The sequence below is a fragment of the Euleptes europaea genome, chromosome 10, assembly GCF_029931775.1.
Source record: "Euleptes europaea isolate rEulEur1 chromosome 10, rEulEur1.hap1, whole genome shotgun sequence".
NCBI lineage: Eukaryota > Metazoa > Chordata > Lepidosauria > Squamata > Sphaerodactylidae > Euleptes > Euleptes europaea.
The window spans coordinates 49557004-49572598 of record NC_079321.1 but is presented as its reverse complement, the minus strand read 5'-3'; the positions used below and the strand labels follow the sequence as shown (position 1 = coordinate 49572598).

The following is a 15595-nucleotide window of genomic DNA, read 5'->3' as shown; positions in this document are numbered from 1 at the left end:
TATGATTCTAGGAGAGCCATCCTTTACCGCATTAATAGAATGAAACCTTTTAGGGTAGACAAAAATCTTGTTATTTGTTACCCTGCCTGTAAGAAGGGTAAGGCTGCTTCCCCACAGACAGTATCACAGTGGGTGGTGTCTGCTATTCTCTCTTCCTACAAGGCTTCAGGCAGAAGGTGTCCCCTAGAGGTGAAGGCCCATTCGTTACTTTGATGAGGATATTCAGGAGCTTTTCACCGCAAGGTTCCCCTTGAAGATATCTGCAGAGTGGCAACATGGTCCACAGGTGATACCTTTGAGAACCACTACGCTTTAGACCTGCAAGTGATAAAGGATGCAGATGTCGGTAAAGCGGTTCTTCATACACACTTCAAGTAAGATTGCCATCCTCCGTCAGTTCAGTATGTAGCTTGCAAAAATCCCAATGTGGGGCTGCACCGAAGACTAAAGATGAAAACAGAGTTGCACTTACCTGTAACTGTTCATCGAAGTCTTCTGTGCAGACACACATTCCCTCTCTCCTGCCCCACTGTGAGCTTTCTTACTGAAAAAAAGAAGAAAAGGAAAGAAGGATAAAGTAAAGGAGAAGGCTATAAGGGTTCTAAAGGTTGAAATTATGCTGAGCTTGCAGCGTTGACCAGGAACTGAGGGAAAGGGAGTGCCCCCCCTCCGGAGCACGTGACCGTTTCAGTGGGAGGTCTTCCTGCTCGCTTCTGAGGGGAAGGGCATCCCCTTTGTAGATATTAAGCTAGAAGTTTTTCTCTGGCAGCAGGTCTGTGTGCAGGTGCAGTCCCCTTGTGTGTCCGCACAGAAGACTTCGATGAGCAACAGTTACAGGTAAGTGCAACTCTGTTTTTCATTTGGTATTCCCTCAATGACGACTCCTTCATTCTTTGTTTTAATTTCTGTTTCTGTTATGTATATGTGTTTTAATTTTTGGTTTTATGATGCATTTTGTAATGCTTGTTAGCCACCTTTGTGGCCCTGATTGGGTGGAAGGATATAAGTTTTGCAAATAAATAAGTAACCTTTTGCCTCAAATGAAGTGCATTAGCCAGATATGTTTAAGCATTGTTGCTGTCTGTTTGCCAGCATTAGCTCTGTGCACTGAAAGTCGCTTAGTGGGCGGGGTTTTCTGCCTTTGTGTTGCCCACATAAATACTTGCAGTGCTCTTTTACTTTGAGCTTGGAGACTTCTATAAAACAATTTGGTTGAACTAGGAGACAATTAGGGGAGGGGTACTTTCTTATGACTTTGCCTGTAGGTGTGAGTTTTAACTATGCTCACATAGTGGAACAGCTTCTTAGGTCCCTATTACAACTGCTTAAAATTAATATTCCTTTCTGAACATACATGTGAGTGTAATATACAAAGTGTGAACACTTCTGTCTTTTTTTTAAAAAAATAGCTGAAACTCTCTTTTCAAGAAAACTAAATGGAAAATACAGACTTGAACACCTGATTCCAACTGCTGTTTATCAACACATGAAAATGCACAAGCGAATCCTGGGACATTTGTCTTCGGTATATTGTGTAACGTTTGATCGAACAGGCAGAAGGATATTCACTGTAAGTGAAATTCATGTTTATACTTTTGTGTTCTTGTACTGTACTGACCGTTGTGGCTAAGAGCAGATAGCTCATGGCAGGAGCTAAGTACTGTCAATTAGTGACATGATTAAAAGCCTAAAACATTTCATACTAATCAGCTTCCTAAGTCTCTTCCTCTTAATGTTCTTGTTAGTGCGATCCATGGATCATCTTTGCGATGCTAATCTCAAGAGTCTTTGAGAAGAATGTTGTACCTTTTGTGATAGACTTTACTTCTCTGGAAATACCCATGAGAACTATTTTCTCTAATTTGAACCGAGGAAGCAACCCACTGGTATTCAGACTGACAGATAAATTCTGGGAAACGTGGGAGGGGCACACTTTAGATTGCCAGGGTGTGATCCTCGTTAATGATCTTTACCTCAGTGTCAGAGCAGGGATAAAAATGTTTATTTAGAATGCCCTTTTAAACCCCCTCCTATATTGAAGTATCCCCCATTGAGGACCATCCTAGCTGCAGCACTGTTTCTTGGGGATAACTTTTTTGGCTTCCTAGAATCAGTTTTGATGGTATTAAAAGATAATATTTGTTCTTTTCAAATAAGAGTGGGATAGGGTACCCAAGCCGCCTTCTTCCCTTTGTGTTACTAGTGTCAGTCTCAAGGTTCTGCCCCTAGTATCCCTCAAGCAAACTCATCCAGACAGTTAGATCTGAAGCAGTAAGACTTTATTAGGAACTAAAAGGCAAATAAAAGAACTGACTGCACACAGGCAGAGGAGGTTAGCAATAGAGACCCCTTACAGGTTACTTGCTTAAAAACGCTAGTACAGGAGAGTAAGATAAACATTGCTAGGCAACAGCGAAATAAGCGGTTCCCATGAGTGAAGATAAAACACACCACAGCTGTGAGAATCAGTACAAACGAAAGTATACAGAGGAGCTTCAGAGCCCTGAGAACCAAGGACTTGACTTGTGGCCAGAACTTGGCCTGAACTCATGTCAAGAGCCTGACTGGGGCTGTTTCCGCACTTGTATTCCCAGCGATGTATTAAGAGTTTGAAAACGTTATAAAAAATACTGTTCGCTCTTTGTTTTGCCCCTTTAGCTGTGAAGACGTTTTCCAACCATTTATAAGCCGTAGTATCCAAAAACCCTTTTAAAGCTATGTTTTTATACATCGCTGGGAATACAAAGCCGTAGTATCCAAAAACCCTTTTAAAGCGATGTTTTTTATAACATTTTCAAACTCTTAATACATCGCTGGGAATACAAAGTGCGGTAACCCCCTGGATCTTCCATTCAGTTGAGAACCTGACAACTAGGTTAGCCTCTTTGCCCTACAAGAGTGGTAAATTCTTGTACGACAAAGTATAATTTCACAAAAGTAGGATCCAATCAGAAAGCTTTCTAAGGCTTTAATGTCTGGAGTTCCAGTCTGTTTTGTTGCTGTGGAGGATATTTACACAGGAAATTCAAAAATAAAATTTTCCAGTGAACACAGACAACATGACAGTAAAAACCATCATCAGCAAGCAAGCCGGAACCAAGTCTGTCACTGTCAATAAAGTTGCTCTTACTTACTCTTCATGAGGCTTCAGTTTGTTTAAGTTTTGCTTTGGGGGTGTTTTTCTGCTGAAATCAAGAGGAGTTTTTACATTTCCCTGGTAGATCTTTTTTCCCCCCTAGTTTGGGAATAAGGTTATTTCATCCCACCCATTTTGATTTCCTGTGGTTTGTCTTCTTTGTTGTTTGTATGCTGTTCTGTATTGTTCTGCTTCTTTTGTAGGTGTGGTTTTCTCATTCTAAGTTCCTGCTTCCAGTGTTTTGAAAAACAATGCCTTGCTCCTACCCAGAGATTGACTAAACATTGCAAAAACTCCTTTGCTGCACTCTGGGGAAAAAATGATAAAGTTAATGCCACTTCTTGCAAGGAATGCATTCAAGGTTTTCTTTTGTAGGAAAATGGGGAAGTGTGACACCATATAGAAAACCGAATTGTATAGAATGATTGACTGAGCTTTATGCTGCTGTCTTGTGGTATCCAGTGGTCTCTGCATATATTTGGTCCCTCTTAATCATTATGTGAGACACTTTAATGGAAGTTAAGCTGTGGTAGCATATCACCACTCTTCCTTTTGGTAGTGCATTCGTCGTCATGTTCAGGAATTGTTAAAAACAATTATATTGTACATTCTTCTGATTTAGAAAACAAATTGCTATATGATCAAGCTCTGCAGGCAGTGAGAATTATGTGGAGCCAAAATATTTTGGGCCAGCATTTCACAGTGTGCTCAGTTGCATAATTTTCAGTCACATTTGGAAAGTAGGAGGAGAAGCAATATATCGAGACACAGGACCTATCTGTTCTAAGTAAGGATAGAAGGGTTAATTGGGACTGATCAGAGGGTAAATTGGAGTATATAAATGTGATGGCAATAATGGACTGGGTGATGTAGTCTTGGGATGCCAAGTGTTACTTTCAGAGGCACTGGCAGTAACAGCCTCTAAAACCATATTTCATCATTGTGGCTTCTCTGTAGTCCTACATGGGAACTGCGCGTGCGCAGGCCAGCTGCAGAGAACTTCTCTGTGGAAAGCTTCTAGAAGGGATGATTCCCTTCCCCCTCTGCCCATTTCCCGCCTCAGCCAATGACTGTTCCCACCGAAATGGTCACATGACAGAGGGCAGGGGGAGTGGCCATCCCTCAGTTCTCTCTTTGCTGCCGTGGAGAGAGGACTTGTGGATTGCTTCTGCATGTCTTCAGCGTTGTGAGTGATTGTGTTCTTTGCTTCTCTGTCTGCCCAAACACTTTCACTCTGCATTACGAAGGCCATCAAGATGTCATATGAGACTGCCCTCTGTATGCCCTCACACTCATTACACGACAGGCCAGGTGTCATCGGCCATCTTCACTGCTCCAGTAGACTTATATGACATATGCGGAGCAGCCACATGGTTATCAGCCATGACATTTATCCGCCATTATTCTGTTGATGCAAGCTGATGCAGCTGTGTGGGGAGCAGTGCTGCAACCAGTACTTCAGTAAAATTCTTTCAGCAGCCTTACTCCTGCCTCTTAGCTTGCCATTCTCCCATGTAGGACTGCACAGAAGCCACGACAATGAAAAACAGCATTGCTTATCTGTAACTGTTGTACATCGAGTGGTCTTTTGGGCAGGCACACATCCCTCCTGTCCCCACAGTGGGCTGCTTCAGCTCATTGCCTGAGGCTTCTCCACGGCAGCAGTGAGAGAACTGAGGGATGGCTGCTCCCCCTGCCCTCTGTCATGTGACTGTTTCGGGGGGGGGGGAAGAGCCGTTGGCTGAGGTGGGAAATGGGCAGAGGGGGAGGGGATTTGTCCCTTCTAGAAGCTTTCCACAGAAAGGTTTTCTGTGGCTGGCCTGCACATGCACAGTTCCCATGTGTGCCTGCACAGAAGACAACTCGATGCACAACAGTTACGAGTAAGCAGCGTTAGTTGATTTTTTTTACTTCTCTCTACGCCAGGTTTTCCTAGTCGCCAACTTGAGGGCATCATGAATTCTTGGACCTGATCTAGACTTTTCATAAAAGATCTAAGTTGATTAGGTAACATGAATACTGTGGTAAGCAGTATAGGCTATATGTATTATTTAAAAAGAAACAACCAAAATAACCCATCAGTGACCAACATAATTCAACCTTTGCATCAAGAAAATATGAATCTGAACCATGTAATGTGCAAATTCAGCAGCTTTGCATATGTGTTACTTGCTTTTAATCTGTTTCCATGCTTATATTTGTGCGAAGTAGAATTGGATGTGCAGTACTGCATTCTGTGCCTGGAATGTGAAGACAGATTACATGGTTGTTTCTCTCCCCCCCCCCAACATCTCTTACAGAAAATCCACCTAAAGCATACAATATGGTATTGACTACTCTATAACTCTGAGCCTACTACTGCTGTGCTCTTATTTTTTATTTTCAAGCAATATTGAGGAATACTTTTATTTTACCCTTCAAGCAATACTGATGTCAGTAAGAATGACAACATAATAAAACTGAGATCTTTTATATTGGTGCCAGATCGCTAGAGTGGAGACCATATTGAAGTTTATCAGGCTGTTATGCATATTAAACTGGGAGGGTGGCTACGTATTTATCATAAATGCAGACACACTGTTTCAGAAATTGGGTATCAATTGGGTATCAAACTCTGTTAAACAATTCATTAGAAGTTTGGCCTACATTTTTAAAAAAATCTTGTCAACATACAAAAAAGGTAATTACATTGTTTACAGGAATGAGGCATAAATTGGAAAAGCTGAAAGTGTAGTAATTGCTAAATTATTATCAGCAATTTGAGATTATAAATTGTCTTGCATCTAAATAACCACAGAGCATATAGATCAGTGGTTCCCAACCTTTTTTTGATCAGGGACCACTAGGACTTTTTTGTTCGGTGCAGGGACCCCAAGGTTCAAAATAAAAATTCAGAGAATTTGAAAATAAACTTTAATCATAACTGTTAGTTAAACATTAAACTTAGAATAATATTTGAATATATATATTTATAATAGAGAACTTTTAATTGAAAATATTAATTTATTATGGGTTTATAAGTTTGTTTCGCGGACCTTAATTTAGTTCTCGCGGACCCCTGGGGGTCCACGGACCCCTGGTTGGGAACCAGTGATATAGATGCTTTGCCCCCTCCATTTAAAGTAAAGGTAAAGGTCCCCTGTGCAAGTACCAGGTCATTCCTGACCCACGGGGTGACGTCACATCCTGACGTTTCCTAGGCAGACTTTGTTTAGGGGTGGTTTGCCAGTGCCTTCCCCAGTCATCTTCCCTTTACCCCCAACAAGCTGGGTACTCATTTTACCAACCTCGGAAGGATGAAAGGCTAAGGCAACCTTGAGTCGGCTACCTGAAATCAACTTCTGTTGGGATCAAATTCAGGTAGTGAGCAGAGCTTGGACTGCAGCTTACCACTCTGCGCCACGGGGCCCTCCATCTATCCTCCTTACATTGTTTTTAAGTTTGAGTGATGGTTTGTTGGACTCCTGATCTTTGGGGGTACTTTGCTTCTGTTTGTCTGGCAGCTGAAGATGCGTCCTCTTTATTTTTCCAATTAATTGCATTTTCTCCATCAGTGGAAGAATGTATCCTTGTATGGAATGTGTCTCCTTGCTCTACGGACAGGATATAAGCAGGTTTTTTTTTGAAGAGGCTTCCACTATCCTGAGCAGGTACTCAGCCCCTCTCCCTGATCCATGCCCTGCCCTTTCTGTGGATGGACAAACTTCCATAGCTCTCACTTTGTTTAGAAAAAAACAGAAGAAAACACCAAAACCATTGAAGAAGTCAGCATCAGCTCCTGCCTCTTCCTTGCTAGCAGCAGGGGTGAAGAAGAAGAAGCTATCTCGCGTGGAATACATCAAGGCAGCAACTGGAGTCAATTCACTTCAACTTGACAGCATGGCTGCTTCAACCTCCAAAGTCTTAGAACAGAAACACCAGTGGCATATGTGCAGAGACACCTGTAGCTTATCTGAGTGTGTGCCTCTCACCCCATCGACTCCATAAAGCCAGGAGACCTCAGCAAGTACAAATGTGAAAAATGTGATTTTAGGACAATTCTGTACCTAATGGACCTCAACAGACTCATGAGAGGAGCTTTCACATGAAAATTTTCCGATACATAGTGGGAACTTTTTAGCCTCCAAAGATCTCCAGGAGGCTTACCTACATGTCCCCATATATCCCAGCTCCAAACAGTACCTTTGCTTTGCTACAATCTCCAATACAGGGTGCTTTCAATACATGGTGCTTTCATTCGAGCTACCCTCTTGTTCTGGATGACTCTGGTTAGCTCTGATTCAAATATAGGCATGCACCAGATATAGGTTAACTACCTATGTTACTGGTGGGTAGAAACATCCTCCATGATCTTTTTGGTTAAGTCCAGCAACTGTTACACCATATTCTTGGCTATACTCGTGATGCTCTTCCATTCAAGTATTCACCAAGCTGATGGTTGCAGTAGTAGCCCATCTGGGAACACAAGGCATGCTAATTTGGTCACCATCCAGATCACAGGGCCTTTAGAACATCCAAACAACCCTACAGGCCCTCCGCTTACACAGGTTCCTGATGAACCACCAGAAGAGCACCCTCAGGCCTTCACAGACCATTGTCCATATAGGGACATGGATTGACATGGCTCAACGCATTCTCTTTTTCCCAGAAAAATCAGGGCAACAATCACTCCCTTCCTACATGATGGCCCTGATGTGTGTGCTGGTTCTCATGATCCCCTGCTTAGAAACTGCCATGGACCTGATTTCCACTCTCCTTCAGTGGCTTTTGTGTGTGTAGTGCCGTCAAGTCGCTTCTGACTCAGTGGCTTTTACTGCCCCATTAAAGGAGTCCATGTTATCACAGGGACATCACTGTTCCATCCACTGTATGGTGCTCCTTCTGATGCTGTCTTTGGGACTCCCATCTAAGGGGAAGTGTACCCAGAGTGAAAATCACAAAAGATGCCAGTCTCCTTGACTGGGGAGCATATTGCCTGCGCCTAGTCATCTGGGGGAAGCAAAGCTTTATAGAGTAAAGACACAACATTAATTGGTTGTAGTTAAGAGCTATCTGACTCACACTGCCCTCATTCCAGCAGATGGTAGAACATTGTCATGTCCTCATCTGTACCGACAACATGACAACAAAGGCTCATGTCAACCATCAGGGATGTATGAGATCTCACTCCCTCCAGAAGGAAGAGAGAAACTCTTTGCTTTCAGTGGACAGAGTCCTATCTTGCCTGTTCTCTAGCTCAGCATCTTCTGGGCATCTACAGCCTGAAGGCAGACTGGCACAGTGGTCTGGACCTGGACCGAAGGCCTTCCATGTGGTGGCTAGGAGGATGGCCCTCCCCTGTGTGAACCTCTCTGTGTCCCCAGTCAACAGCAAGGTACTAAGATTCCTGTCCTGATTGTCATTGAAGGAGGGAGCAGATGCACTTTCAGCCCTCTAGCCAAATGGACTTCTCCCCCCCCCCCCCGACACCATTCATAGTTAGGGCACTCAACAGAGTACGAAGAGAAGCAGCAGAGGTCATCTTCATCACACCCCACTGCCCAAGGCTATCCTGGTTCTCTGACTTGGTAGTGATGGCACAACAACCGCCATTGAACATTCTGGTGGCCCACAACATTCTCCTACACGGTCCTCTGTTCCATTCTGAGCCAGGTGGGCTCCATGGCAGTTTTAATATCTAGGAGATTCTCTACCCACTGACTATACAGATCCACTTGGAAAGGCTTTTCATGGGTGGTGCCACAGAAAGAAAACTAGTACGCTTGCAGCAGGCATACCAGGGATCCTTTGCTTCCTCCAGGACAATCTGAATAAAGGCTTCGGACCCAGCACTCTTCAGTGCCAGGTGGTAACCCTCTCATTGGTTTTCTGACCCATTGCAGTACAGCCTCTTTCCAGACAGGGTCATATAAATCGGATCCTATTTGGAGCAGCACTATCCAGACCTCCCATTCACCATAGCTTTTACTTTGACAATGTAGCTTAGGCTTGGCAAGACATGAATGAGGGAGGGGAATTGAGTGCCTCCTCAGTGTATTTGGAAGCTTTTGCAAAATTTTTTGCATGTGTCCTGACCACAGAGCACAAAGCAGACACTACCCATATGAGGATACCTTCTAATCCACTGACGAAAGGAAACCCTCACTGTGAGTCCAGTGCTTCATTCCTTTAACTGCAAGTTAACTGCATGACTTAGTTGGTTGACAGAAAAGGTTTTGTTGAACTTGCTTCTATATAATTCTTTATTAAGCGACGAATCTGTTGTCAGGCTTAATGTTGTAATACTGAGATTTCAGTGAAAGTGATAATTAAAAGTAGCTGTCTGACTAAACCATTAAGCTTTCCTCCTTGTACTGCTTTCAACAGACTGCCAGCACTCAGAGACTAAGAATCTGTAAATGATAGCACTGTAAATACTAAAAATCACTATCTTAAACTAATGTAAACAATGCAGTAAATAGTTCCAGTGAACAAATGCAGACATGTAATGGAATTAGTTTCCATAGCCATCACTTCATTAACATGTTAATGTAACTGTTTTTGTAATTGTTATCTGAATCTGAAGTTAATGTGTGTCTATTGTAAGCCACTTGGAGTTTTTTTATTACTTCTAAAATTGAAGTCTAATATAGAGAACTACTTTTGTCGAAATAGCCATATATTTTGGGTTGATACTTTTGGACTTGTCAAACAAACCAAGACCTGTGGGGTCGGTGAAAGAGAATTGTTTGTGCAGAATGAGGCTTTCCTGCCTTCTCTTAACCAGTGCAACCCTTTGCCAGTTGCATTCCCTGTGGTTGCATATTAAAAGGAAGGAGTTTTCCAGAATAGTGTAATGTGATGGTGAGGAGCTACAGTTGTGGGGGTGGCAGTGAATCAGTGGAAATCATAGACGTGACTCCACATGCAAGCAGAAGGGTTTTCTGATCACACAAGGTCCTTTTTAGATTCAAACTGAATCAGACTTTGTGAGGGGATGATAGCCTAGCAAACTTACGTGCTACAGAAATTTTGATTAGAAAATGTTTGTGGTGGTTAATCTATTTTTAGGGTTCCGATGATTGTCTTGTGAAAATTTGGGCAACAGATGATGGAAGATTGCTTGCTACTTTAAGAGGACATGCGGCTGAAATATCTGATATGGCTGTTAATTATGAGAATACCATGATTGCTGCAGGGAGCTGTGACAAAATGATCAGAGTGTGGTGTCTCCGAACATGCGCCCCTTTGGCTGTATTGCAAGGCCACAGTGCATCCATAACTTCACTGCAAGTAAGTCTGTTTCATTCTAGAGGATAGCCTAGTGGAGGCATAGCAGAAGACTGTGGAAAACAAATTAATATGGATGTTTTGAAAAGTAGAAAAGCAGATCTATATGCTAAAAGGTTTGTGTTCTTACAGTCTATAGAGGTCTGTGGTATTTGACTAATGCAACTTGCCTCTAGATAGATGAGGTATTGTATGAAGATTATTGTCGAAGGCTTTCACGGTCAGAGTTCATTCGTTCTTGTAGGTTATCCGGGCTGTGTGACCGTGGTCTTGGTATTTTCTTTCCTGACGTTTCGCCAGCAGCTGTGGCAGGCATCTTCAGAGGAGTAACACTGAAGGACAGTGAGACACTGTGTCTCACTGTCCTTCAGTGTTACTCCTCTGAAGATGCCTGCCACAGCTGCTGGCGAAACGTCAGGAAAGAAAATACCAAGATCACGGTTACACAGCCCGGATAACCTACAAGAACCAATGTATGAAGATTATTTTGCATCTTGTGATTGAGGTAATATGGGCTTTAACCTTAGTATGAAAAAAGGATGGATAATTGTAGCTGCATGGGGATAGGGAAGTTTGTGTGTGTATATGTATACAAGAAGGAAAGGAACCGAGAGGAAACACAAACTGGTGCCTCCACTGAAGAGCTTTCTGGCACTTCTTATATTTTGTGTATGATTAAGTGACTTTTAATAAAAGCAATAATTAGGATAGCATTTCCATTTATACTGAATAATTTGGATCACTTGCTTCCCTTGCTTGCTAAGATTCAAAGAAATGTAAATAGCTTTATCTGTTTTGCAGTTTTCCCCGCTGTGCAGTGGATCAAAGCGATACCTGTCTTCAACTGGGGCGGATGGCACAATATGTTTTTGGTTATGGGATGCTGGCACCCTTAAAATAAAGTTAGTTTCTTTCTTGCATGTTCTTAAGTAAACACTATGGAAAAATCAAAGGCATTTAGAAGCATTGCAACTTTTTGGGATGGCCTTGGGATCTTTTTTCTGTGGTTGCTATAGTTGGCTTGTGAGTAGTACAAAAAAGTAGCAATAGGTCAGGCGACACTTGAACAGTCTTTGAATCGTAATGCTGGAGAGGTTCAGTGTAATTTATCTTATAATATCAAATCATTGAATCTCAGTCTACTGTAAAATAGATTAACTGGGTATTATATTCAGGATGGATAAAATCAGTGATTTTCATTTCTAAAATTTCAACTCTTTTTTAAGTTGTTAAATTAGTGTCCATATATGTATATTTTCTCAACAAATTGGGTTGACTGAAATTGGTGACACCCTTCTCTCCTCTGTTTCCATATAAAGGTACCTTCTTTGTATACCAGAGAACTTTGTATTCAGCCAGTTTTATTAGAGAATGCAGGCTATATGTAGTTTGTAGAAATTGCTGTATTTGGGGTTTTTTTCCAAACTGAAAAGAAACTCAAACTCTTAATCTTACCATTCCAAAGTGTCTTTTGTGTGAGTAGAATAAATTGATGTGGCAAGCATTTCTTTGTCTAATAATTTTATTGCTGAGCTATTGACTAGTTTGATTGTTTTGATGCATCTGCATTTTTCCCCCTCTTTAACCTTGTAGTCCAAGGCCAACAAAGTTTACTGAGCGTCCGAGGCCTGGAGTCCAGATGATATGCTCTTCTTTTAGTGCTGGTAAAGTCTCTTCCCGTGGCCTCTTTGAATATTACTAATTGTTTTCATTACTTTTTCATTACATTCGTTCAGTGGAAGTACGCAATTATTTTAAAGACTACTGTTTTAAAGATTGATGTAGTGTTTGTTAAATTTTATATATTAGTTGCATGGTTTAATTTTGGGGGGGGGGCTTTTCTGAACATTTTAATACAAAAAGCAATGTCAAATATAATAGAATGCTAAACAAACAAACAAAAACCTCTGCCTAACACATTATTTTGATTGGAAGTCTAAACCAGGAGTTGCTAACTTTTCCTTCAATATGAGCTACTTCTGGGGAAAATATCCTAATGTGCAAATGCACACACACATTATATAAATTCCCTGTTAGCATAAGAAATTTGCACACCCCCTTCCCGGTTTTGTTCTGTCCTAGCCCGTGAACGCACTAGCAACTTACCTCGCAATTTAAACATGTCCAGTACACAAGCATCCAACACAACTTAAAATTTCTGTTCCCACCACAACGCCTTCCGCTGCTGTATTAGATAAAATTCATATGTTTTCCCCTCACACTCCCCGATTTAGAGCATATTTTTTTGGAAGAGAAATGGGGCCACGCTTCCGCTATCGCAGTAATGACTGCTGTCAAATTCCCACGCATGCACGGCAGCATGCACGCACCAGCTTGAAGGAGCATTGTGATTGGCTGAGGTGGTAGCCTGCCGCGCATGCGCACTCAGTGCTCGAAACAAGGACGGCGATTGGTCCAGCGCCAGGGAAAATTAAGAAAAATTCGCGGGGTACTTCATAACGGTTGCGGGAAAGCCAGTTTAAAAAATGGCGGCAAAAAGGGGACAAACAAAACCTGTGATTGTAATGCAGGGAAGGAGTTTTACTTTGGGAAAGCGAAACTTGCTGCTATCCCACCCCTCACATCTGCCTTTGCCTAAGCGGTCAAAAATAAAGAGATGTTGCACATCGCCTCCAACAAACTCGATCAAATGACATGACGTGGGCATAAGCGCAAGCCGCAGACGTTCCATTTATTTTGAGCAGAGGAAAGATGACACAACCTTATGGCGATTCGTGCAAGCAATGAAAAAAATACCCTTTGCAATTGATGAGGCGGTAGCAAACTTGCGGCTGCTCATGCAAACGGTTGCGCTTTTCTGCAAAGCGGAAAAAAGGGCGGGAAACTAGTGTGGGCAGTTAGGGAGGTGGGGGAGGAGTGGGAGGGTGGACTGGCAGCAGGAAGTGGAGTGAAGACAGATTTTCTGTTCGCACTTTAAGGCTCCGGGCGAGGACGTTTCATTTCTATTAATTCGCCGTATAAGCGAATGCTGTTAACGCGGAGAAATTGTGCTCTGGAGACGTCTCCGGAATCCTTCAATTGAGATGAAGTGCGAACATGCAAGGAAAGCCAGCAGAAATAGGAGCTGCAAATGTGAAGTGCGGACATGGTCCTAGAAACAGAACATGGGCTAGGAAGAGCACAATGAATGAAGCTGTTAAAATCAATGCTAAAGCTCAAATAAAGATCATTGCATAGATTACTTTAAAGCAGGGAAACGCATTTCTGATAGCATGACCTTGTGAAATGTAAAAACAATTATTACTTTGTTGCTAAGGTGTGGAGTCATTCCTAACTCTGCTTTCTACATTGCAACGCACTGACCCCCCCATTTCAGATATTCGAGCAGCAGAGCCTCATGTTCTATGTTGGAGCCAGCTGAACTCTTTTCTCACTCGAGAAAACACTCCCCTTTCCCATTCTCTTTTCACTGTCATCTCAGGAACTCAGAAAGAGCTTAGCAGAAAGAGCTAAGGGAGCTAATTTCTTTCACACAGTGATCTGTCATGTCATTGGATTTAGCCTTCCTCCATCTTTGGGTCTTGTGATGCTTTTCTGTGTCTTTTAGAGGCAGAACGAGTGACTGTTCAGCAGCTAGTAAGCTGCTGATAGCTTGTGAGCTGTGGGTTGGAGACCCATGTTGGAGACAATTTTATTGCATATCACAAAAAAAAAATTGGTGAAGGGGATATTATATAGGGAACATATTACATAGAGAGCATAGATAGTAGAACTCAAGTTTCACAGTAATTAGCGATTTTCTTAACAGTCGGTGCATAATGCAGTATACCAGTATCTTCTGTTGCTTTTGAATTCTTAACGACATATATGCAAAATCATGTGCTGATTAGGAATTACCTAAAATTCTCTTGTGTCTTGAAAAGAAATATAGGTTTAGAGAGTTGTCAAGTGAGTAAAAGGCAGCTATTGTTCTTAGTATTAGCATTGTTTAGTCATGGTATATCACAAACAGTAAATTGGAGCAGATGTTGGGAACTGACGTGTAAGATTGTCAGATTACAAAACTGAATAGTACTGTGATAACACTTGCTTTGTTCTTGCTTTTCATAGGTGGAATGTTTCTGGCTACTGGAAGTACAGATCACATCATTAGGGTTTATTTCTTTGGATCAGGTCAGCCAGAGAAGATATCAGAGTTGGAGTTTCATACTGTAAATACCTCTCAAAATTGCTTAGCTCTTTGTTTGAAATGAATTGAAATTGGGTAGTCATGTTGTTAATTTTTTTCTTGTTTATGCAGGACAAAGTGGACAGCATTCAATTTTCTAACACTAGTAATCGGTAAGGAACTGTTTTTATGTATAACTTCCAGGGTTTCCCCCTGTTCCCTGCCGTATTTGTAAAAGATGATGACCCTTAGTATACTATCTTTGAATATTAAGAATTCTTATGTTGGAGTTGTCTGTTACGCTAAATCACTCATGTTTTGGCCTAGTTAAACCTGTTCAACAAACTGTTAATTTTGTGACTCAAATGAAGCCTGAATTTAAGAGGAAAGGAAGTGTGTTTTGAAAGTAAGTTTGATTCGATGGGTTTCAATAATATTCAATATTAAATGCAAGCAGTACCTTGTTGTGGCTCATCAAGCAATATAGTGTATGACAGAAATTAAGTTACAATCACGGTACATACCCTTAGCTGCTAATAAGCCAGAAACGGAAAAAGCATTGAGAGACTGACAGCTACTGGCAATAATGCCTGTTCACAATGAAAATTTTTATTAGCCCTCACTGCTCTTTGCTGCTTTATATTTACTTTGGTCATCATGTAGAGAAAGCATGTGTATTGTCATGCATAAATTATACTTGTGGGACTTTAAAAGTATGCCTGCATAACAGCTGTTGCTAGTGCTGATTTTCAGATCCCATGAATTTGAGCTGAAAAACTCACTCATGTTGCACTTTGACTCAGATCCCATGGAACATTTCTTGGCAGGAAGGCTTTTTACAGATTCCTTCCTCTTACTGAAGACATTGGACTCCCCCCACATTCTCTTCCTGGGATCTCCCCCCCCAAAAAAGCATCATTTTGGGCTACAACACAAGGGGGAAGCGAGATAGTGACACTTCAACTGATGAAAATCCCTTCCATTAATAGGAGCGTTTAGTATATCAAGCCTTTGTGTGTTAATAGTTAAATATGTGTACACATTCCCATATATGGTACATA

General features: G+C 41.7%; 2 protein-coding genes across 3 annotated transcripts in view; both read left to right on the top strand.

Annotated features, from left to right (window-relative positions):
* Positions 1–15595, top strand: part of HMGN3 (high mobility group nucleosomal binding domain 3) — a 150594-nt gene that overhangs the window by 78560 nt on the left and 56439 nt on the right. The gene's annotated exons all lie outside the window — the stretch shown is intronic.
* Positions 1–15595, top strand: part of PHIP (pleckstrin homology domain interacting protein) — a 97404-nt gene that overhangs the window by 30432 nt on the left and 51377 nt on the right. For both annotated transcript variants that reach the window (XM_056856872.1, XM_056856871.1), the window contains exons 7-12: positions 1410–1570; positions 10187–10408; positions 11207–11307; positions 11999–12069; positions 14477–14577; positions 14667–14707. In XM_056856872.1, coding sequence (XP_056712850.1) covers positions 1410–1570; positions 10187–10408; positions 11207–11307; positions 11999–12069; positions 14477–14577; positions 14667–14707 — 697 coding nt within the window. The remainder of the gene's footprint in view (positions 1–1409; positions 1571–10186; positions 10409–11206; positions 11308–11998; positions 12070–14476; positions 14578–14666; positions 14708–15595) is intronic.